This window comes from Haliotis cracherodii, unplaced genomic scaffold (genome assembly GCF_022045235.1).
Source record: "Haliotis cracherodii isolate W230 unplaced genomic scaffold, xgHalCrac1.p SCAF_17, whole genome shotgun sequence".
NCBI classification, from domain to species: Eukaryota; Metazoa; Mollusca; class Gastropoda; order Lepetellida; family Haliotidae; genus Haliotis; species Haliotis cracherodii.
In genome coordinates, this window is record NW_027266272.1 from 4,485,518 (window position 1) to 4,511,399 (window position 25,882).

General features: G+C 42.0%; 1 protein-coding gene across 1 annotated transcript; it reads right to left on the reverse strand.

Annotated features, from left to right (window-relative positions):
- Nucleotides 1–345: 345 nt before the first annotated feature.
- Nucleotides 346–25,570, reverse strand: LOC139465124 (uncharacterized). Its single transcript, XM_071246812.1, has 5 exons — nucleotides 25,504–25,570; nucleotides 23,978–24,046; nucleotides 4,396–4,518; nucleotides 991–2,266; nucleotides 346–460 (listed from the first exon to the last, which is right to left on the reverse strand). The coding sequence occupies exons 1-5, from the start codon at nucleotides 25,568–25,570 to the stop codon at nucleotides 346–348; spliced, it is 1,650 nt and encodes a 549-aa protein (XP_071102913.1).
- Between the last annotated feature and the right edge of the window lie 312 nt (nucleotides 25,571–25,882).

Consider the following 25,882-nt stretch of genomic DNA (forward strand, 5'->3'; position numbering starts at 1 on the left):
TATACGATCGTGCCTTTTGTCATTGATGTGACTGTCTTTGCGTCAACTGAAGGAACATCAGTTACTGGGACGGTGTCATTGGGAACACCTTTTGCTTGTATCGCAAATGAGGCCGCGGGTGCTGTCGCTGCAGCAACCGATGAAGGGGTATCGGACAAATCAACTCCAAGACTTATTTGTAGATTCTGGCCCGTCTTTTTAACCCAGGTAGATGCACCCGATCCAGTTGTATCATATACAGGGGGTGTTGTGGTTGTGGTAGTTGATGTTGATGTTGTGGAAGGTGTAGATGTTGTTGTAGTTGTTGTTGTGGTGGTTGGGGAAGTTACAGATGTTGTGGAAGTATCAGGGGTAGATGTTGTAGTTGTTGTGGTGGTGGAAGGGGTAGTGACAGGTGTTGTTGTGGAAGGGGTAGATGTTGTTGTTGTTGTTGTTGTTGTGGTAGGGGTAGTGACAGATGCTGTGGAAGTATCAGGGGTAGTTGTTGTTGTAGTTGTTGTGGTGGTGGAAGGGGTAGTGACAGGTGTTGTTGTGGAAGGGGTAGATGTTGTTGTTGTTGTTGTGGTAGGGGTAGTGACAGATGTTGTAGTGGAAGTATCAGGGGCAGGTGTTGTTGTGGAAGGGGTAGATGTTGTTGTTGTTGTTGTGGTAGGGGTAGTGACAGATGTTGTAGTGGAGGAATCAGGAACGGGTGTCGGTGCAGAAGCATCAGTTGCTACAACAACATTTGTGTCTAGGACCACAGTAGATACGTCCATCTCTGTTGTAGTCAGAGTCAAGGTCGTTGCGACAGCTTCACTTGTTGGAGAAGACGTCGTTGATAGTGGAAGTGCAGTAGGCGGGATTTCCCCAGCTATCGAGAGTTGTGAAACGCTTTCTTCATTTCCTAATGCATCTGTGACTAATGGAGAAACCTGACTGCCTGTTTGTTGACTGTTTGAGCTAATTGGCTTTGTGTCTCCATATGGAACTTGTTGATATGGGTCATACGTTGGGTATGAAGGGTAAGGATGTTGCCATTGGTTGTACTCTGGACCAAAGTTGCTTTCAGGATTCTGATATGGATTTGGGGGCATGTAGGGATTTGCCTGCGAGAATGGTACTTGGTATTGGCTCATAGACTGCGATACTATCGGTACGTCGGATGAAGCCATTGGTACTGACTGGGGGTTCATTTGAATTTTTGAAGGTGGAGTTCCTGTATTGATGTCAAGAGTCGGGTATGAATAGAAATAAGGTGAGTTATTTGGTGGCTGGGTGTATTCGGGGGAGAGGGGCATGTTTGGCACTTGCTCAGCACCAGGAATAGGGTTAGGCGGAGCAACTAAAACTTCACCTGTGTTCGGATTAGGACCGTAATTAACTGGAAATTGTTGCTGGGGATCAGAGTTCCAAAGGACATGTTCCTGCGTAGGAACAGACACAGGGTAACCCATGGCATCAGTTGGAACAAGACCTTGATCGCCTCTCATTGGAGGGCCCTGTTGATAGAACTGCCCTGTAGGGTCGTTTACCTGATGAGGTGGTTGTGTTAGTGGTTGATCCAGGAAGGCTGGTCTCTGAGGGCCAAGAGCTTCGATCCACGATTGTTGATTTTGAGACGTTGGAAAATCGGTAATCTGGTTTGTAAATGAAGGAACTTGATTTGGAAATGCCATAGGAGCATTGGACTCCGGCAGTGGTGGTGATTGCGGATTGGGAGCTTGATTTGAAGGTGGTGGTAGACTTCTTGGAACATTCGGTGGAACAGGGGATCTGTCCAAAAACACTGGGCGCTGAGGTCCATAGGGATCCTCCCACATCATCTGTAGGTTTTGGTCAATTCTTTGATTTACTGGAGTTGGTTCTTGTGCTTCTATTGGGGGAGCATCAGTTGGATCCGCATCTACTGGCATTGGCGTTGTTGTAGATGGTTGAGGATTGCGTTGGCTGGGGTTTTGCTGTGGATTGTATTCGCTGGGGTTGGACCTTGGGTTGTATTGGCTGGGGTTTTGCTGTGAGCCGTAATGAATGGGAGTTGGCTGTGGGTTGTAGTGGATTTCTGGAGGTTGCGGTGCGTAGATTTCTGGAGATTGCGGTGCGTAGATTTCTGGAGGTTGCGGAGCGTGGAATCCTGGAGACTGCGGTGCGTAGATTTCTGGAGGTTGCGGATGTTGCTGAGGTTTTGCAGGTGTTGGTGCCAGGTACATATCTGGATTCGTGTATCCAATCGACGTCAGGAAATTTCTAAATGCATACGTGTTCGTAAATGGAGTGCTGCTGTCATCTGAAAATAAACAATTAATGTGGGATGAATAGTGCACATCAGTGAATGAGGCGCCTGTAAATAAGCATGTTGGATTCAGGAAGTCTGTGACTGTAAGCGTGAGCAGTCAACCTCAGTCAACAAATATCATATTCAATTAATGCTATCCCGCCACACAAATTGCAAATATATGTCCAACATTAAAGATATACCTATGTGAATAAATGTATTAACTGTCGGGCCAAAGAAAGTATACACTTACAAATTGTATCTGACAGGCTGAAAACAGTCCCCGAAACACTGCAAATGTGATGTCCAATCCACAACTATGATCCACGTTCATTACCATCGAATACAAGGAACCATTTCTTGTTTGTTTCATTGTAGCCGCCATCAAACATAGGTATATACTTCCTTTTGCCCAGCAGTTTAATAAAATAACAGGAAACGAGAAGACAGTAGGAATCATTCCTTAAATCATAATAAATTATAAAGATCGATATTGATGAAAAAAATACATCTGCAAACTTACATGCACACCCTTTCCTGTCGGGAGTTTGTTTGAATCCATAGTTACATTTACACTCATACGATCCGTCGTAGTTTACGCACCAACCATCAGGACACATCGTATTGAACCTGCATTCATCGTAATCTGTAAAGGAAAGGTTCGTTTGTTTGTTTATTTGTTGCCTAAGGCCACACCCAACAATATTCCAGCTATATGACGGCGGTGTGTAACAAATCGAGTCTGGACCAGACAATCTAGTGATTGACACCATGGGCATCGGCCCACGCAATAGCGACACGATGACATGCATCAACTAAGTCAGCGAGCCTGACCACTCGATCCCGTTAGTCGCCTCTTATGACAAGTATAGTCGCCTTTTAGGGCAAGCATGGGTTGCTGAAGACCTATTCTACCCCGGATCTTCACGGGTGAAAAGGAAAGTTAAATGTATTTGCCTATGATGCATGTGTGTTGCGACAGGTGCAACCGGAAGAGCAGGATACGCTAACCTTTTCGTGGTCACCTTGTCTCATATCTGTAATATATATAATTACAGTTTTTTTATGCTTTTATTTTAATGAGAACTGCCTTTTAAATATAAGTTATATAAGTTGTTGTCCATCAGACCATGAATGTTTCATTCGTCTTAGGAGACGCAGTTCGCTGTACAGAGTTGCGTCCCTTATGTGTGCCAGTATCCTATGACCGTAGGTCATTGTTCTCTAACATTAAGCTGACATGCCGCGATATAACTGATATACTTTTCAAAGAGACATCCAACCCACTTCCTTATAAAGGACATTGCATAGGCGTGCCAGGAACACATGATTATTTGTTTGAATCCCAGTTCGCCTTGATTATGTTTTCATGTTTGTCCACATGTACCCGTGCTTGTGGGTTTCACCAAAATGACAAACGGCCAAAATCTGCTTCGGGTTTTCCTCCCACATAAAACTTACACACCGTGATATAACTGAAATATTGTTCAAAGCGGGTTTAAATTCAACTCGCTCACTCATGCGTATATGTCTCTGCAACACAACAGACCAACAGTCCATCGACGATTCAGATATCTTCATTTACAATTCGTCGAGGCAGCCTAATCCCTGAATAAAATACTCGTGATGTTGACTTCGGAGCACATAGGGTAGTCCAGGGTCCAACTGCACAAAGCGATTTTAGCAACGACTCTGATAGTGTAACATAGACTACCGATAGTCGTGGTTCTAAGATCGCTTAGAGCAAAGTGGGCTCTGAACCCCATTTCACAAAGCGATATGAGCCACGGCTATCGTAACTGCCATATTCTCACATAAACTTACGATACTCGTTGTTCGAAAATCGCTTTGAGCAAGTATGCTATGAGCCCCGTTTCACAAAGTGATCTTTGCTACGGCGATCATGTTCTAACATAGACTTACGACAGTCGTAGCGCTAAGATTGCTTTGGGCAAGTGAGCGTTTGACAAAGAGATCGTAGCGCTACGACTACACGAAGTCCCATACTTTACATAAGTATGTGCAGGTGACTATCACGCGTTAGTCGGTGGGTCTGTTTCACGCCCCAGGTAAGATTTTTCGGATGCTTATTACCAAACATCAAATAAAGGCTTAAAAACAGGGAATTTGAAGTAACTCACCGACGCATACAGATTGATTGCCATAGAGATTCTGATAGCCGACGTCACACTCGCACACGTAGCCTGTGTACCCCCACTTGCAGTTACCGTTGGCGCATGTCCCGGATGTACATTGACTCGACGCTGAAAACAACATAAAACAGTGCACATGTAGGTGTGTTTTCAGTCTGAACAGAACTTCATCGGAGCAAAAGCAGTGAGTGATATTAAGAGCATCCTGAAGCCATCGGGGTGCCGTGACATGTATCAACCAAGTCAGCGATCCTGACCACCCGATTCACTATCAACACAAAACGTCAACGCCAGGGAGTAACCAGTCTCGAATATCTGATGAAACAGATTCCATTGGTCGTAAAATGCAGTGAAACTTATGTGAATGGATCACTGGAAATCGGTGATGGCACCAGGTGTTGGCGAAAATAGTAAGCATGTCTTTCACTAGGAAACCCCCAAGTTATAGTCTGGAAGGTAATTTAAGGTACCGACGTTTACTACAATATCTGAAAAACTATCGGACCTACTCCAGTCAAAGTTGGTATGAGATTATTAAACAGTCATACATAACTGGATATTACATTTAAAGACAATCGGTGCATGAATAAAAAATCTGTCTATTTAGCTATCACTATATTTCATCAACAACCAGACCTGTTCCTCACGGGTGGAACGAGCATTCATTGAAACAGCCATCTGCATAATGCTGCCGCTGCGTAACAGGGCCATATGACACAGTTGAACCAATCAACTCAACTCGAAAGGGTGCACGGAAATCACGCACGCACGAATACGGTGTTAGCGTTAGGCGTCTCAACGTGCGTGATTCCCGTGCACCCGATAGTTTTTCAGATATTGTAGGTAACGCCGGTACCTTAAATTAAGTTCCAGACTTTTTATATGCAGGACGTACACGAGTACCACACTGAAATTAAAGAGCATTGGCATTGTTCTGACAGCCCAAGAATTAGGATTCGAACCCACGATCAGCGGATCCGTCCACCTAATTCTGAACAGCAAGTTGTCATTCTTAAACTTTAAAATTGGTCTTGTACCAATACATGTGCATATAATTCATTGTGCGTGAACATGGACTGGTTCTTTTCGAGCCGATAGGTAACGTTCTACTACTAGTATGAATAATAACAAAAGCGTCAAAACCCTTTGCAAAATCATAATATATATGGTTGAAAGCAGATTCTTCCATTGTACGATTCCGAATATATCATAAACATGTGTTCATAAATGACTATAAAATAGTGTTCGCGTATGTGGGCGTCTCCTGCATCACCGGTGGCACCCGTCACAAACACATGAAACAAATGAAACGTCAAGGCCAGAGAATAACCAGTCTCGATTATCCGCCGACACAGATTCCATTGGGCGTAAAGGCTAATTAGCGATGAAAATTATAGGACTAGGACCCGTTCCACAAAGCGATCTTAGCGCTACGATTGTCGTAAGTCAGGGTTAAAGAATGGGTGCTACGATCGACTTAGCGCTAAGATCACTTTGTGGAACGGGGTCCTGGATCACTGAAAATAATGGATGACACCAGATGTTCCCGAAAATGGAAAGCATGTCCTGCCCTACCGGTAGTACATGCCACTCACACAATTTGCATACAAATGTAAGTGTCTGTTTGTTCGTTTGTTTGTTTGTTTGTTTCCTGACCCCGCACTGCAGCACTACTGCCATACGACGGTAGTCTGTAAACAACCCGGACAGGGATACGACAGCGCATTTCTTGATAACATGCTTGCCTCTTCTGGGGACCGGGGAACGTTCACATAGTTATAACCTTCATGAAAACATTGATGCTATCAGTGAGTGAGTGAGTGAGTGAGTTGGGTTTAACGCCGCTTTTAACAGTATTACAGTTATATCATGGCGGGTCAGCTTAACGTAGGAGGAAAGCCCGAAGTGATGCAGGTCTCAGACGTTTACCACTTCGGTGAAACCCACGAGCACGGTGATGGTGCTGACAAACCTAGAAACATAATCGGGGCAAACCGGGATTCGAGCCCACAATCATGGGTTTCTGGCGTGACCAAGGGAAGCAGCACAGCGAATTGCAGCGCCTTAGACGACTGGGCCACCCGTGCCCACTGTTATCAAGTAACTGGCGTTAATCTGTTTCGGCGGATAAACTCGGGCGTTGGCTTTTTGTATTTATATTGACATGAAAACGTTCTGTGTGTGCTCTTATTGATCTTCATCTGTAGACAGTTGATAATAACCCCGTACGTGAGGTAATACAGTGAGACCTCGTTACCCGGAAGGTCCCGTACAGACTTTAATCATCCGGACGAATAAAATGTCGTATTAGCGAATCTAGGGCCGCTTCCTTGGTCTAGTGGATAGAGCATCTGCCCCGAGAGCGGAAGGTCGATGATTTGATCCCAAGCTGCGATACATCAAAAGACGGTAACAGATGGTACTTGTTGTTACCCTGCCCGGTGCTCGGCAAGGACTGGTCGGCTCGGGGTCAGTATAATGTGCCTGAGGTGGCTAAGCATGTTAAAACTGTGGCATGGTATCTCAGTGGGCTAGCACTATAAAAACAGCATTTGCCCGGACTAGTGCGAACAGCCAAACACACACACACACACACACTCACACGTGCAATGTGTGTGCAGTAATCCTGAAAGCGACGTTAAACCCCATTTCACCTCACCTCGACATTCCAAACAAGATCGATCGGAAAGACAAGTGTCCGGATAAACGAGGTTTGCACGAACGAGGTTCCATTATATTTTATTCGAGTAAAATTTATATTTTAAATTTCATACAGACATAGTGCTTCAATAAGAAATAATAATACGTAGGTCTTACCTTGAGCTATCAATACTCCAAAAATTAAGCCAATTGTCCAGCCAGCGTTTCTCCTGGCCATTGTCGTGACAACACCAACCCAGCAACTAGCGTCAACTGATGTTCTGCGTTATATTTACCCAGAACTCTAACCTCTGATTAATCTTATTTGACTTCCTTGACGCAGTGGAGAAAGTGACCCCTACCCACAAGTTCAGATGACCCTATTATTAATTAGACAGTCTCTGCAGGCTGAGCATGGGCGACAGGACAATGTAAGGTAGAATGCTGGTGATACATTGCCAGAAACAAGTTGCATAACCCAAGACCTATTGACGTGGATCTGTCACTCAAGCAGTCATACATCGTGTCCGAATACTCGTACCTCTGCATTCCTATGATATTCCTGTATGGTCAGGTATTAAACAGCTTGTTGAATGGAAGGATATAGTTTTGAAGACGTCATAAACGTCAATGTGGAATTTGTCACAATGAGAGCAAAGAAATATAATAAAGTCAGGATACAAGAACTTTGTATGTTGGTATGAATTAGATTTTTTTGGCGATAGGGGCACGGGTGGCCCAGTCGTCTAAGGCGCCGCAATTCACTCTACAGAGTTGCGTCCCTTGGGCACGCCAGAAACCTATGATTGTGGGCTCACTTCATCACTTGGGGCTTTCCTCCCACATTAAGCTGACACGCCGTGATATAACTGTAATACTGTTAAAAGTGGCGTTAAGCCCAACTCACTCACTCATTTGGCGATACTAACAACAAACGACATCAGCTTGCATCACAAGTACCAAATTGTCCTACTCCCGATTGTACTCTGTGCTTTAGTTTGTTTGTTCGTTGTTTAACGCCGCACTCAGCAATATTCCAGCTATATGACGGCGGTCTGTAACAAATCGAGTCTGAACCAGACAATCCCGTGATTGACATCATGAGCATCGATCCACGCAATTGGGACACGATGACATTCATCAAACAAGTCTGCCATCTTGACCACCCGATCCTGTTAGTCGCCTCTTACGACAAGCATAGTCGCCTTTTAGGGCAATCATGGGTTGCTGAAGACCTATTCTACCCCGGATCTTCACGGGCCTCTCGGTGCTTTAGATTAAGTACCTCCCATACAGTTGACTGATATGGACATTGGGAGAGTACCCGGGCTTTCTGCCAGGGATACAGCATTTCTGACACGCTGGATAATGGTCATGATGATAATAATAATTTGATATTTTAAGAGCGCGGAATCAACCCACTGATGCATACACACAGCGCTACATTAAAGATATAATAAAAGAATAAGATGAAAATAGTTCGATTGTGCTTTCATTTGCCCTTTTGCCTTTATCATTGCCTTATTAGAAACATGTAAATGTATAAAAACAAAGAACGAAAGCGAGCTGATAACTCTCAAAATAATAATGGGTCCCGTGAAGATCCGGGGTAGAATAGGTCCTCAACTCTCCATGCTTGCCGAAACAGGCGACTAACGGCATCGGGTGGCCAGGCTCGCTGACTTGGTTGAAGCATGTCATCGTATCCCACTTAGTTGACATTTGCTCATGAAGTTATGATCAGTCACTGGATTGTCTGGTCCAGACTCGATTTATTTACCGACCGCCGTAATATAGCTGTGCAGCGTTAAACAACAAACAAAGAAAAATGAATGATCGAATTATATTGTCCATGGCCTCCTGATGCTAAATTAATTTATCTTTTTTAGAAACATATTTTAAACAAATTTATTTGTATACTTATCTCGACCTACCAATGCTAATTAATTAACACCATATGCGTTAACAATAAATTCTGTTTGTTTGTTGTTTAACGATCTACTGAACAGTTGAATTTGGACCAAACAATCCAGTGATTGACATCATGAACATCGGCCCTCGTAATTAGGATACAATAAGTGCTGGAAAACCTTCCGGTATTCCAGGGTAAACTGAACCAACTCGAAAAACGCGTAGGCGATGCACAGAAGATTGACAAACATGTTTGGTTTGTTGCAGGTAGAGAAAGGTGCACGCATGTTGTGCACGTGCAGGTCATGACGATGAAATCGACTACGCTCCCATGGAAACACGTGTCGCTCATAATACGACTAAGAGGTCGGTGTGACAAGAACTACCTGAATTCGTCCAGACGCACATGTCCTTCGTACTTCTTGTCGCGGACCACCCCTCACCCCTTTCTTAACAGTGGTACGCGCCAGTGGGCGGACCTCATACATAGTCATACAGGGTTAGTTGCCAGGTCGGAAGGCAACTGCTTCACCAGTCGGAACATGATCAGGGCAAACTGGGTTTACAACCCACGATGATAGGTTTCAGATACGCACGCATACAATCATATAATTAGTGATGTATTTCTGATCAGTGGTCCGTCAATACGACGGGAAACATCAAGATTGATCGATTCTTCTACGTGACGAATGAACTTGTTGACCCCGAGGCCACACGACCACATCTCGAGACAAGGGTTAATCTACCATGACATTTGGGAATCCTGCAATGTGATTGGTCGGTATCAAATCTACGTAAGTCCATGATTTTGGTGATGACATCCTCTTGAAAGAAAAAAGTGAAAGCTCTACATTTTTATCGAACTCGACCGGTAGGCACTTTAGCAGGGATATATATCAAGTTGTGAAAATCGTTTAAATACCTATTCTTTGTCTGGTACTCTAATTTAATGATGGACCGCCTCCGTGGTCTTGTGGAAGAGCGACCTCCCGGGGTTCGATCCCCGGCCGCGTCATACCAAAACAGATGGTACCACTTGTTCCCCTGCCTGGCGCTCGGCATAAGGGGCTAAAACAAGGACTGGTCGGCTCGGAGTCAGTATACTATGTCTGAGTGGGGTATTCGTGTTAAACTGCGGCATAGCATCTCAGTGGGCTAGCTAGCACTATAAAATCGGCATTAGACGGACTTGTACAAGCAGCCACACACAACACACACACACGAGTGCCTGCACGTCGCTATTCAAATGCAATAATCTTGGACGCGACGTTAAACCACATAATACCTCACCAAATTTGATTACGTCGTATGTCAATCTTACAGTTATTGATTACTCATTACATACACACAAAATCTCAGCTCTATACAGGAAAGTAACTGCAATGTGTCCATGTAGGTTTACACCGCATCTGTGAGTGAGTGAGTTGGGTTTAACGCCGCTTTTAACAGTATTCCAGTAATATCGCGGCGTGTCAGCTTAATGTGGGAGGAAAGCAGGTCTCAGACGTTTACCACTTCGGTGAAACCCACGAGCACGGATATGATGCTGACAAACCTAGAAACATAATCGGAGCGAAGCGGGATTCGAACCCACGATCACAGGTTTCTGGCCAGCCCAAGGGAGGCAACTCTGCACAGCGAAACGCGACGCCTCAGACGACTGGGCCACCCTCGCCCCTCGCACGCCCCACACATCTGTGATCTAGTGGATAGAGCATCTTCCCGACGATGTATTCAGAAAACGACGACGTGCAATCCAGACCTGATTACTCATCATTTCCAAATAAACTGTCGACTCGTACCCTGCCCAGCCAATTTTTTCAATCTCCAACGCCTACTTATATTTCTACTGGTCCATACTTAAGTGTTACAGAAAGCAAGAAAGTATAAAATATATATTTTATCGAAGTGTTCAGCGGTGTAAGCGAAAAATACACAGACAGCTTATCACATCACAATAAAATAGTATACATATGCATCGTCAGGCCAACTTGGGCCTATTGACACAAAGGACCGTTTTACGATGAAATATACTAGAAGCACTCTTTAGTGCTAAAATACCCAGGACATAATGTGTTACCTGTAACATCATATACATTACATATTCATCTATCTGTAACCATGATTCGTTGCTCCGGAACTAGGTTAATCGGGAAAAGTTCACAGGAAACAAAATCGTCCAGATTAAAGGGGTTTCGCTATTAAAGAGGTGCGGTCAAGATTGTTGCATTTATATAGCGACGTGCATGCGTGCATGTGTGTGTGTGCGTGAGTGCGGCGTGCTTCAGTGCGTGCGTGCGTGCGTGTGAGTGGAGGTGATATGGGGTTTACCGTCACGTTCCAGATTATTGTGAGCTGACTGAGATACCACGCCGCAGTTTAACATGAATACCCCAACCAGACAAATTATACTGACTCCGAGCCAACCAATCCTTGTTTTAGCCACGTAATGCTGAGTGCCAGGCAGGATAACAACAAGTACCACTATTACAAAAGTGAGTGAGTGAGTTGGGTTTAACGCCGCTTTTAACAATATTCCAGTTATATCACGGCGTGTCAGCTTAATGTGGGAGGAAAGCCCGAAGTGATGCAGGTCTCAGACGTTTACCACTTCGGTGAAACCCACGAGCACGGGTATGGTGCTGACAAACCTAGAAACATAATCGGGGCGAACCGGGATTCGAACCCACAATCATAGGTTTCTGGCGTGCCCAAGGGACGCAACTCTGCACAGCGAATCGCGGCGCGTTAGACGACTGGGCCACCCGTGCCCCCACTATTACAAAAGGACATACCTGCGTGCCAATAATTCCAAAACAGGAGAGGTTTTTTTAAGCCGAAGAGTCCAAGCCCGGATATACGGAACTGCAATGTACCTAATAACAAAACATATGAATAATGACGAGGGACGACCTCTAATGGACAGACGGACATAATAAATATTAGTAGTCCAGCTGTCGCCGTTGATCAGGTCAGATTATATTAACAAGACATACAGGCCCGACTTATGTTGTTATTTATGTAACTGCGATATATTACCACAGGGGTCAACTGGCGCTACAATGACCAGCCTGTGTTACAAGCCACGTAACAACTCGCTCCGTCGCCGAGACAGTGACACATGTCGCGCGGCAATGTCAGAAGAGCCCGGATTGAGAGACAGGTACAGGTAGACAGGTCCCCTGCCTCTGTTGCGCACGCTCTGTGCAGCCACCCAAACAGAGGCGAAACAAAAGGGCGTACCCAGTTAGTTAGTTATTCAGTCTCAAGGCTTTGACGATCTAGACCAAATATTCTACACAGATAGTTTAGTTAATAAGTTGTTTCTTTATTAAATAAGAGTGAAAGATAGACCTTGACTCCCTGATTTAGTAGATTGTAAATTTTACTGCAAACATTGCAAATTATCCTAGTTTAGTAGGTAAAGCAGATGTCAATTTTTAAAAGAGTCCATCTATCCAGTAAATTCCTACAATATTTTAAGTTGTCATCAACGTACTTCTATCGCATGGCGTATCAACGTAGCCCGACGGCGAGAATCGTTGCTCATAATATCAATCTCTTGGTTGCAGGATTATTTACAGACCGCCGTCATATAGCTGGAATATAGTGTGGCCTTAAACAACAACAAACAACACACACTGGCTTCAGTCGTATCGGAATTAGTTGAATATATGTGTAATGTCTCGCACAATGTTTAAAGGGACACCTGCGAGTTTCGAAGTTGTGACGAGTCACTACTATTGCACGTGCGAAATTAGGCATCCGTCCAACACGTGCAAATAATGGCGAAGCCGGTTATGCCGAAAGTCTTTGATTTGACATATTCTAAACAATTTGAAATATTATTTTTTTAGTTTATATTTATTGTTTTTGTTATGTAATATGGATACCCTCCTCGAGTAGACACATACGCGCGCAGACTTGATTAGGTATGTTGATATGAATGGTCGGTAAGGGTTACCTTCAAGAGCTACTTTGTACATCTCATTTGATCTACATGAGTTTTGTAATTACAACCGACTCGCCCCTTTATAAAAACCAATAACTAAACTCCCATCAGGACTAGTTTGTTTGTAAGCTTGTTTGTTGTTGCGCGCCGCTGTCAGCAATATCCCAGAGTTATACCCCACTTCTGGGCACGTTGCCATGGTTACCTATGTTAAAAGTATATGTACCAGGATTCGATACATCCAATAAATGCAGTACCGCGGACAAGTTTAAAAGCCGCGTCCAGGAATATTGAAAACAAAGACGTAAGTCTTGCAGGGATGGAACGTTTGGATGTAAAAAAAAGTCATTGAGATTAACTCTACCGACGGTAGTCTGTGCCCGTACCAAGGAAAGAGAGGGTGTAAACTATACTAAACAAAAAAAGTTAGGGATCACAAATATTTAAGGATATATTTTGTGTAGTGAAGACTTAGAACACAATTTCATAAAAATATCTCCAAAAATAGTAATGATCTCTTACTTCTTTTTGTGTAGTATAAATCGAACCATTGAATTAAATTACAAATGAAAACAACAAATTCAAGATATTTTGAAGAAAATATCGTGTGTTAGGCCACAAATTCCATTTCAGAAAGGAATGATCAAAACTCAATTATGATTTTTATCGCAAGCAAAAGGATATTTCTTGACAAGCGCAGTTTGCAATTTTTGTCATTACTGTAAGTATTATTCATTATCGCCGGAATGGCTTGTTTTCGCTTTACAAGTGTCAGCACACACGTAGCTGTTTTCGTTAATTAATCATCGCTATAGGTCGTGATTCTATTACAGTGGCGAGGGCTATAATATAGGATTTCCCCTCTACATGTAGCAGTGCGTCAACTGTCACCCGTGTCCAGGTAACGTGCCCTGAGGGCCGTATGTACAAATAGAAATATACTAAATCTCAAGTGCCCTGGGTAAGCTCTTCACTGTTGTATATATAATATTACCGGTTGGATTGACAAGCTAATCCGTATAACTAGTTTATACGATGTTGTCGTTCATTATGTGTCGCACTCGAGTTATCACGGAGATTTGTGCAGAGTTGTGGTAAATGTGGGGGGGGGGGGGGGGGGGGGGGGGGGGGGGGGGGGGGGGGGGGGGCGGGCGTGGGGGGTGCCCATAGATACACGCGTTATGTAATTGGTAATTCAATAAAATTAGTGAGCACTCACATATTGGCATCTTGTGATATACTGACAGAAAAAAATAAATGCGCTTCATATAGAGTTCAATAAAAATAATTTATTCTGAAATGAAATAATGCAATTTATATTCATGAAGATATCACCTCGACTTAAAGGTTGTGATTCACAATTTGCATGTGCATGTTAATGCACGGCGCACAATTTTGGATGTTTGCGTGTTTGTTGGGACGATACTGACAGGCGTGGTTCGTATATTGTGATAGCATCATGCTCGTGGGTTTCACCGAAGTGGTAAACGTCTGAGACCTGCGTCACTTCGGGCTTTCCTCCCACATTAAGGTGACACGCCGTGATATAACTGGAATAATGTTAAAGGCGGCGTTAAACCCAACTCACTCACTCACTTATTTTGTTAACGGCACACATGGATTGTTCACTAGTATCAGGTGCTCATGAATACACTTTTGTTTATCCGTAAATAACGCTTTCGCAATGCCACCACTTGCTGAATAAAATAACTTCTACGCGCCGTCGGTATGCTGCAAACAGGAATGGCGCAGAACGATGTTGCCAGACATCATAATGTTCATCGAAACACAATATTTTCTCTCTGGAAACGTTATCTGCAGTAGCGAAACACTCACGACATACCATGGGCAGGTCACGGTGACGTCACGTCAGCAAGGCAACCATATTCGGTTGGTGCATGTACGGCATCGATGCCAGGGTGGAGGCCAATTGGTAGCAGAACTGTACGCAATCGTTTAAGGGAGCATAACGTCCGGCACCGAAGCTCTCATGAAGAAATATTTTGCACATTTATTCCTGATAGAAAACTACACATTGCGATGTAAAAATTCCCTGATGTTTTCAATCATACCAAGGTTAAGACCAAATTTATACATTTTCGTGAACTTGCATAAATTACGCAATTGAAGGTGGCTTACGTTTTATGTTAGGAACCTTTTTAAATCGTTATATTTGTGCAAATTGATTTCAATAACCATATCTCCGATATCTTATTTTTAACTGAGTATAAATTCGATGTTTTTTTATTGGTAAACAACAGCCTGATGGTAAATTATGAAAAAGAAACTTAATTTCCGAGGTTGAAGAAATACGAACATTCGGGTTAATCTAACGTGTCACGTTGTAAATTTGCAGGAAACAATTAATGACTCATAATTATTCACCAATCCTAATTTCAAGTGTTTTGGTTGAATATTTACGATATACGAAAACACAAATACCGTGTCATGATGCTAGCAGACGTTCGAAAATCAAACATGGCGCGCTGCGCCCGACCACGTGATAACTTGGCGAAGGTTGACGATCTTTTCAATCGAAGAATGTTTCATTTGTCATTTGTTTAATATGACGAGAGAAAAACGAAAATAAAGACCGTGAATTCTGACAGCAACATTTCAGTAAGTGCAAAGGTCACCGGATGTGATGTCAGAGACAGGGGTAGTCTGCGGATAATCTTTCGTTAAAAAAACAATAACAGTCAATTTTGAAATATTTCGCCTGTCACATACGGAATAAACACAAATCACTACTAGTATCAGTAATCACCACTAATATGAAATAACAAAGTGATTTTCACGATATAAGTGGCGTATTTTTTAATCCGTTTGACTTTGCAAGCTCCTGTGCAAATGCACCATGCAAGTTTCTTGGTATCTTTTTTAACCTTTTGTTGAAATATAAGGTTGGTTGGTTTGTTGTTTAACAGCGCACTCAACAATATTCCAGCTAAATAATCGAGTCTGGACCAGACAATCCAGTGATCAATATCATGAGCATCGATCCACGCAATCCTTCAATGTTGCGTTGAATATAAACGAATATGATTCACTTATCTGCGATGTACACGCTAATGATTGTGTTTTCACTGTAATAATTGTGCCCCAGACAATACGTCTTTCGATATCGTCGATCGGAAATGGTCACGCTCCACAACAGGTGCGCGTAAATAGGCGTGACAAAACGTGTTTCAAAATAGCATGCCGAATATGATAGGATATATGTAAGTGCGTGATGTATATATCAATAAAATACATATTTTCAGTGTTAGTTTCTAATTAATTGTGGGATAGTATGATTTTACAGAACATTTTAAAATTTATTCCACCAACAGAGACCGCCATGACTGATATGATAGATTTGATGATAGATTTGTTAATGTTTAATTATTTACAGCTGTTCACAGATTCTAAAATATTAGGTTATATTTTTTTAGTAGCTATTTTCTCCACAATGATTATTTGTATGGACATTGAATATTGGTCAATGCATCAGCACAGAGTAACTGATCAAACTTCAATTATTATCTTTAGTTTAATCATTTTAATTCAACAATTATTATCTTTCACCTGAACATCAGTTATGTGAATAAGTATTTGATTTCATCATTTAAGTTAAGTATTCCATAAAAAATAAAGAAATAGATAAGATCCTTACTAACAATCATATACATACACAACTCATATAGACATTAATCTTGTGTATGAAGTGGTTTGTTTCCAAACAAAACAAATCTTAAATCTAATTGTTATATGAATCCAATACATTAATTTCTTATAACAGTACATGGGATTTTTGTTTGTTTAATCACAAGAACCAGTGTGACGCGACCTGAGTTTGGTTACGTAAACAAATGCTTGTTCTAAAATGTGAAAAGGAATTCCACGAAATTCAATGTGATTTTTGTAGGTAAAATTTCTAGAGAGTTTGTACCCAAACCGGTATTTGCTTTTGTACCCAGAATAATTTTGTATAACAGTTTTGTAGTTTCAAGGATACACATTACTTTTTCTATGAAAAGTTAATTTATTATCACTTTTCTGTCAAAACACTACAATTAACTTACGGTTTACCAATTTATTGGCCTCTTCTTCAGTGACAAGATTGTATTACTTTCTTACAATCAATCAATTGGAGTTGTGCCAATGTGGACTGACTTCATTCAAGGACAACGTACATTCAGGTTAGTCATATTGTGAAGTTGATGAAATGTTTCATCACAATGTTCAGCTAATTGTTTGCGATAAACATGCAAAAATAAATATAATCATACAGATTTAGTTTAGTTTTCATGGGTACAAAATCACCAAGTACTTTGGGTACAATTTTGTTTTGGGTACAAAATCACCTGCGAACAAACGAGTCAAATTTCTCATTCCATAGCATATATCATTAATATAAATCAAAAATACTATTGGACCAAGGAGTGACTGACCCCCGAGGGACGCCAGCGTGAAGGATTTGTTCACTGGAGAGACAACCGTTAACATTTACTTTTTGGCGTCTGTTTGTGAGATTGCTCTGGAACCATTTAAGCTGGTTATCACTAAAACCACGTTGTCTTAACTGTGTTATAAACCCTTATGCCACACTCGGTCAAATGCTTTAGAAATATCACAAGTGAGGTGGTGAGGTGAAATGGGGTTTAACGTCGCGTCAAAGATTATTGCACTTATATTGCGACGTGCATGCACGTGTGTGTGTTTGTGTGGCTGCTTGTACTAGTCCGGACTGATGCCGATTTATAGTGCTAGCACACTGAGATACCATACCGCAGTTTAACATGAATACCCCAGTCAGACACAGTATACTGACTCCGAGCCGACCAGTCCTTGTTTTAGGCGTTTATTGCCGAGCGCCAGACAGGGTAACAACAAGTACCATCTTTTAACGTCTTTTGGTATGACGCGGCCGGGGATCGAACCGCGGACCTTCCGCTCTCCGGACGGACGCTCTACCACTAGACCACGGAGGCGGTAGAAATGTCATAGAAAACCATGCAAAATTATTCATGCTGATCTCAAGACTTACACATTTGATGATATATCTCAGGTAGTTGAAAAGTAGTTGAGTGTCCTGGTACAAATCCAGATTGGTATTTACACAGCAGGTTATGATCTATAAGATGATTATACAACCTCTTGAAAACGATTCGCTCAAAAATCTTACTGATACATGATAGTAGTGATACAGGTCTATAATTGGAAGGTGAAGATTTAACCCCTTTCTTATATATAGGAATGGCATGTGCCCATTTCCACTGGTGACGGAATTCGTGCAGTTCAAGAAAAAGTGAACATTAAATACAATGGCGTGGCTATTGAATGGTCAATATGTTTCAATAAGCGATGGTTAATGTTATCTGGACCACTCGCCTTGTTTACTGGAAGTGACTTTAACAAATCAATTATTTCGTTATGTTCAACATGTAAATCATTGAGTTCAGCATCACAATTGTTATAAGTATCAGGTAACATATGGTTACAATTATCGATATGTGTGACTGAACTGAAATATATATTTAACGCTTCAGACTTTTCGGTATCTGAAAAAGCGGTTGGCATACTTGAAACATCAGTGGCCAAAGGCGGCATAGTTGTTATACAGAATCCTTTAGTTAACGTCTTTTAGTGCTACGTCTAACCATCGCACGTAGGCCACACATTCATCCAGTCGACGTGTACCTACTTTCATCCATTCTGAAGGGGAGTAAACGTTCTAAAAAACAATCCTTAATATTCTAAATTGTCCTTTCGTGCAATGACAGACCAAGAACAATATTATGTTGTATAATTATTATGGCATATCAATATGTTATATTGCTCTCCGCTAGACACAATCCCCACATAGAAGCCCATTCCTGGTGTCCCCTGCAGTGATATTGGGAAATATTGCTAAACGCGGCGTAAAATCATACTCACTCACTCCCACATGTCCAGTGTATACTTGCAAATGTTTTCAGCCAAAACCTGTTTTTCTATTTTAGAAGTCGTGTAAACCTCTTGTATTGCTAATGTTACACAGTTCGTATAGCATGGTACATATGGCCTATTGATAATAGTCTCTCATAAGGGGGGGCACGGGTGGCCCAGTCGTCTGAGGTGCCACGATTCGCTGTACAGAGTTGCGTCCCCTGGACACGCCAGAAACCTATGATTGTCAGTTCGAATCCCGGTTCACCCCGATTTTGTTTCTAGGTTAGTCAGCACCATACCCGTGCTCGTGGGTTTCACAGAAGTGGTAAACGTCTAAGACCTGCATCACTTCCGGCTTTCCTCCCACATTAAGCTGACACGCCGTGATATAACTGGAATAATGTTAAAAGCGGCGTTAAACCCAACTCACTCACTCACTCACTCTCATAAGGAATGGCTTATGTATTACAACATGATATGTTAAATGTACTATAGATACAAATGTATGCGTAAAGTGAGACTCTGGCCGTTGTCTGTCTGTCTGGTATTATAAATTGAGTTGTTGCACCAGCCCTCTTTCCGAGCGTGTCGCTGGCTCCTGCTGCAAGGTATAGGTTCTGTCCATGAATGTGTTGTGACAAAACATTGATGAGACGAGTGACCAAATATTATGCTTCGATAACATTTACACCACTTCATATATGGACCCGTGAAGATTCCGGGGTAGAATAGGTCTTCAGCAACCCATGCTTGCCGTAAAAGGTGACTATGCTTGTGGTAAAAGGCGACTAACGGGATCGGGTGGTCAGGCTCGCTGACTTGTTTGTTACATGTCATCGATCCCAATTGCGTGGATCGATGCTCATGATATCAATCACTGAATTGTCTGGACCAGACTCGATTATTTACAGACCGCCGTCATATAGCTGGAATATTGCTGAGTGCGGCGTTAAACAACAAACCAACCAACCAACTTCATATATGAAGGACAGCTACTATTTTGTGCTAGTGTATATTGTTATAGAAGTCCAATTTAAACAGTAATTGTAATCAGAGTACATTTAGAAAACCTTATCCATCATTAGTGTCACCTATTTTCGTTACATCACGATCTATCTGCAAATGTCCATTCACAATTTTCACATTAAAGCAAATAATAAGATTATAGTATCATAGATAGTTACCTGGAAATGAACTTCTATCGGATTCAACTTTGTGGGTCATGTTCACTGCTGATAGCTATGTTTATCTATCACTGAACGTTCGCGCGAGCAGCACTTGTCAGGCATGACCTGATTACCACTGTGTGTCACTACGCTATTTACATCCATGAATAATATACCTATTGTTATTATCATGCACTATCACTGTACAGGTTGATGCATTCCATGTTACCTTGTTATTATATTTGTTCACTGTTTAGATTCATGATGTATTTTCTGTGATAAGAATAATGTTTGTCAGGGACTATTTCTTGTATACACTCTTGCATCGTGGCTATTTTTAGACAGTAAGTTGACATTTGATCTAGATAAACAATGACCTAATACACTGGTTATTGAAGATTTTCCGATAACTTTCTTGCTCTAAAATGTTTCAAAGTATATTTCACTTTGGATATTAATGATAATTACACTTGATTGCAGTAAATAACTAATTTGATCAGTTTGACATTTCTGAGGTTACGGTGACCTGTCAATTATGTCTACGCTTGGCATAGTGACTGTTTATAACTTGGATGTCCGTTTTCACATCAAAGTCATAGATTCATGATAAAGTATTTTTCTGCAGTCTAATCTAGATTTGAAATATTCAGACACATAGAGGGCAGCATATACGTTCCCATATTTCTTGCATTTGTACCTGCAATATGACAGTCGTTCTGTATTATGACATTTCATTGCCGACAGTTCAAGGCAATATTGACTTTCTGTTTGTCCGTTTCTCTGTTAATATTTGCCAAGTATTTTAATGAATCGTGTTACTGTCCGAATTATTAAAGGACTTATAGGACAACACCAATACTTGGAATGAGGGCATATTTTGTCCTATAGGCCTATATTTGTCAATAGTCTTAGAGTACGTTTGACGTCTGTCAAACTGTCCTCCCAGTCGCTTGGTCTGAATCTATCCTTGTCCTAAATATCATTGTATCAGATATAAGCACAAATTCTGTTTGTTCAACATGTTCAATCTATTCGGACACTTTGTACATTATAAGGACAATACCAATTGATAAAAGAAACTGATTGTTTTGTAAATTTCACTTGTAACGGAGATGACCACCAACCAAGATGGCGGCCGCTGACGCTACGTTGGCGTAAAGATATTGTCCATTTAATTATAACAAATTGTCTCGATGTCCTGATTATTTCTACTGTGTCCTAATTGTATTCGGACAAATAGGACAAAACAAGGACATTTTGTAATCACTTACTTGTGTTGGAAATGACATTACCTATGCCATGCTTGGGATATGAAAGCCATCCAACTTGTGTTCTGATTGGCTAAGAAAACTCACATGACCTGTTAATGATGCCTATAAATACGATCACGGGTCAAGGTCTAGGACACTTCTACTTATCATTCACTACCACTAGGTACATATTTTGATACATTTTTAGGCCAAATTTAGAAGAAATCTCTTGACATTTTATTACTTAAAATAACATTTTCTCAAAACAATAAAGCTAATATAACTTAATATTATTACTTCTTTGGAGACTGAGCCCTGTTAGTAAAATCGTTTAGACTTAATAGTAGTTGGTCGAAACTGGGGGTATTTATTGGCATCATTTTTCATCACATTGTTAATAATTTATGTCCACATTGTTGACATTTAAAACCAAAATTAAACCTAAAGTTTGTAAACGCCATTACAAACTTGGACTGCTAAATTTCATCTTTGCTTGTGTTATTTGTGTTTTCACTAGCACCCTAAGGGTGTTACAATATTCAGTTCTCGCGAACTATTGTATAAATTTGATACATTGAAGATACAATCCTGGTTTAGCGTCACTTCCAAGATTTGAGTGAGTGAGTGCGCTCGTGTGTGGGTGCGCGCGCGTGTGTGTGCGTACACGTGTGTGTGCGTGCACGTGTGTGTATAGTATACTGACTCCGAGCTGACCAGCCCTTGTTTTATTCCAATAACCAGGCAGGGTAACAGCAAGTACAATCTTTTAACGTATTTTGGTATGGTGCGGCAAGGTAATTGTCCACCGACCTTCCGCTGTCCGGAACGCTCTATCCACAAGACCACGGAGGTTGTCTCCGGACAGTCGCACTATTCACTAGACCACGGAGGTTGTCTCCGGACAGACGCTCTATCCACTAGACCACGGAGGTTGTCTCCGGACAGACGCTCTAATCACTAGACCACGGAGGTTGTCTCCGGACAGACGCTCTATTCACTAGACCACGGAGGTTGTCTCCGGACAGACGCTCTATCCACAAGACCACGGAGGTTGTCTCCGGAAATGCGCTCTATCCACTAGACCACGGAGGTTGTCTCCGGAAATGCGCTCTATTCACTAGACCACGGAGGTTGTCTCCTGGCAGACGCTCTATCCACTAGACCACGGGAGTGGTCTCCGGGCAGACGCTCTATCCACCAGACCACGGAGTTTGTCTCCGGACAGACGCTCTATCCACTAGACCACAGAAGTGGTCTCCTGGCAGACGCTCTATTCACTAGACCACGGAGGCGGTCTCCGGGCAGACGCTCTGTCCACTAGACCACAGAAGTGGTCTCCTGGCAGACGCTCTATTCACTAGACCACGAAGGCGGTCTCCGGGCAGACGCTCAGAAAGGCGGTCCGAGGCGGCCCTCAAAAAGATGTAGTTTTGAGTTTCCTTTTTTTCTGTTGACGGCCGATCCCTCTGAAGCAGATCCCTCTGATCACCGAGATGGGAAACCCACAAAGTAATATAGATGGCCTCAAAAAAAGACTAATGTACGGATTCCGGGTAAGAGAGAGCATCAACAGACGCCGGGAAAACAAACACGTCACTTTCAGAAAAATATAAAAGCAACCGATTTCTTTGTTTTAAGGTATTGTATTATAAAGGCGAACAAAGGTAGGAACATGTTACAAAGAATTCGAAACTTCTTTCTTTCAAGCATCTGGCACATGTAGTTGTCTCGTATCTTCATCCGCATCTTGCTGTTCATCCGTACATTGACAGGAGGACTCGACAGGTGACCAGGTCCGTGATGGAGGGGGACTGTGATGGGGCCGGCCGGGGTGGTGCACCTGATGATGATAAAATATATATAATTATTTATTATATACTTTAAAATGAAAGACTGAGTTTCCAGAAGTTGAGAAAAGTTCACCGCAGTGAACATAACACCTTGACGGAACTATTGTCATACAAGAGTTAACCCCCCTTAAATTGTCTCCCTTTATTGTAAGTGCCAAGCCCGTACATAAACTGTTGACGTCCTGTTTACTTTTTTAGTTCCACAATGACAAGGTAAAATAAAGACAGATTGCCATTTATGGAGTTAATATCACTTCTTGTCATTTTGTTTTTTTCTCGAAAACGGTTCGTTATAAACTGTTAATTTCTCATTGAACTCGCCATTTTTGGTACTTGACCAGCGTGTATTCTTTCGCTTCCAACAGCGGTCTCCTAGTTTTCGAGGATGTTTTTTTGTTAAAGTTGATTTTGTTTTTAATCATATCGAAATGTATGACAAAGAATTTTCTTGACCCTAAATATGTTTTAGATTTTGCAAAAACGAAACTACTTTTTTCGTCGCAATTACAAGGAGCTCGAGTGTTGAACCGTTCATGTGTGTTAGGTAGGGAGTGTCTACGCCGCTCGTAACAATATCCCCTCATCCTATCCCGACCCTCCTCTCCCCCACCCCCTTCTATCCCCCTCCCCCTCCCTCCGTCACTCGAGGATAGAAACATGATATTTCACGCGACACATGAAATATCCTCTATCGGTTAATGTTTGTGTAACGTCACTCGGATATATAAATTGTTGGATAGAGAGAGGAGTGACGAAAGATGTGTGGGGGACGGATGTGTGGAGGCCGGGGGTGGGTTATTTAACAGAGACACGGGAGAGAGAGGATTAGAGAGAGACATTATTATAATTATCATAAGAAGAAGAAGAAGAAAGAACACAAGCACGTACCTCCAGGCCCATAGTAAGGCGTACCGTACGGGTCTCCATACACAGCGAGCAGGGCCTGGTCAGGAACCACTGCAACAACGATTCATACACAGTGTAATCTCGTTAATACAGCCGCCGTTAATCGCTGCATTCCGGACGATCATGCATGAAAGAACATAAGCCTACATCTGTGCTTCTGAATGTAAGGCGGTTTCGAGTGACCCAGTCGCCTAAGGTGCCGCAATTCGTTAGACAGAGTTACGTCCCTTAGGCGTTCCAGGAATCTATGCCTGTGGGTTCGAATCGCATAGTCGGCTTGATTATGTTACCAGGTTTGTCAGTCGCGTCAGGCACAGCTCGAATCGGAATCGAGTATTCAATTAAGAATTACCTTTTACGATCAACAAACATGTTTCAATCAGTATTGTTTGAAACAACCGCAGGTTTAAGCTGAAAATGAAATTTGTGTGCACACTGACCAAAAATATGATTAGTAATATTTGAATGATTAGTATAATAATAATTTAGCAGGGGTAAGTGTATTCGTCCTCACGACAGTCGTCACTTCTTTGTAAACATAACAGTCATTCGGGAGAGAGTTAAACTCCAAGCATGGTTGTGGTCATCTATCACTGTTTGGAGTTTTGACTGGTAGCACACATACCGGTTTTGACTGGAACGGGATATCGCTGTGAGGAGCTTGATACTGGCCCATGTTATGATGCGATAAACCTCCCCGATACTCTAAATATAGTATGAACTACTTTTACGGCCCATTCATCAATGCAATATCTGATTCATAAAAAAATCTTGTCAGACTTCCCAAATAAGTGCAAGGGTTTCCGACAGGTGTTTCTTCAGACATGCGTGCAAACATTCGGACTATATTATAAAAAGGGCGGTTAACTCAATTAGTGTCTTCATACGCGGTTTTTAAAATTAAGCAATGCACGTCTTAAACATTGATTATTTAAAGAATTACGGTATATGATAAGGAGATTAGTGCCATCGTATGTTTCCACATCATAAATATCGCACGTTAGGAATAAAACAGTGTGAATCCAATGACAAATACAAGTGAGTGAGTGAGTGAGTATTGTTTTACGCCACTTTTAGCAATATTCCAGCAATATCACGGCGGGGGGCAAATACAAGAAGCAAACAAACTTGCAAGGTCAGCCAACTGACCGCGTCAAGACCATCCTTTGAAGACCATTAACCCAATATAAGTATTCAATTAGATTCTTCTCTGATATGCGTGGGGCGGTGGGGTAGCCTAGTGGTTAAAGCATTCGCTCGCCACGCCGAAAACCCTGGTTCAATTCCCAACATGGGTACAATGTGTGAAGCCCATTTCTGGTGTCCCCCGCCGTGATATTGCTGGAATATTGCTAAAAGTGGTGTAAACCATACTCACTTGCTTAGACGGGTTATTATGATATTGAACATTCACCCACACCAAACAAATGTCACATTGTTCAAGACTAAGTTCATTATGTTAAATGCCAGACGACTAGAGCAATGGCAGTTTCTGTATTAAGTCTTACCTTGTTGGGCTTCTGAAAACAGGGCCCCGAAGCAGCCAAACACCAGGAATATCAGCGAGAAAGTCATGGCGAACGTGTAACCTTAACAGACGGAAGAAACTGTGGATAAATACAGAACATCTAGCACTATTTATACACTATCTCCAAGAATATATTGTCTATTTACAAAAGTATGGACCATTTATGATTCGTTGACCTTTGTTAGCTTTGTTGATGACATTGACCCTGAGTGGTCCTGCGCTCTTACAATGACCATCAATCACATCTATTGTTTTAACCTTGAACAGCCGTTTCATGCTAATGTCCTCTGAAAACTGGGAGGCTATATATAGTGTTTCTAGTCACAACGGGACAGGGCCATTTTACCCTGAGCATATAT

Coding starts and splice junctions, on each gene's coding strand:
- LOC139465124 (XM_071246812.1), bottom strand. CDS start 25,570: ATGACTTTCTCGCTGATATTCCTGGTGTTTGGCTGCTTCGGGGCCCTG. Junction 4,519..23,977: donor GCCTTACTATGGGCCTGGAG/GTACGTGCTTGT, acceptor TGTTGTTTTCAG/CGTCGAGTCAATGTACATCC. Junction 2,267..4,395: donor CAATCAATCTGTATGCGTCG/GTGAGTTACTTC, acceptor GTTTATTTTCAG/ATGACAGCAGCACTCCATTT.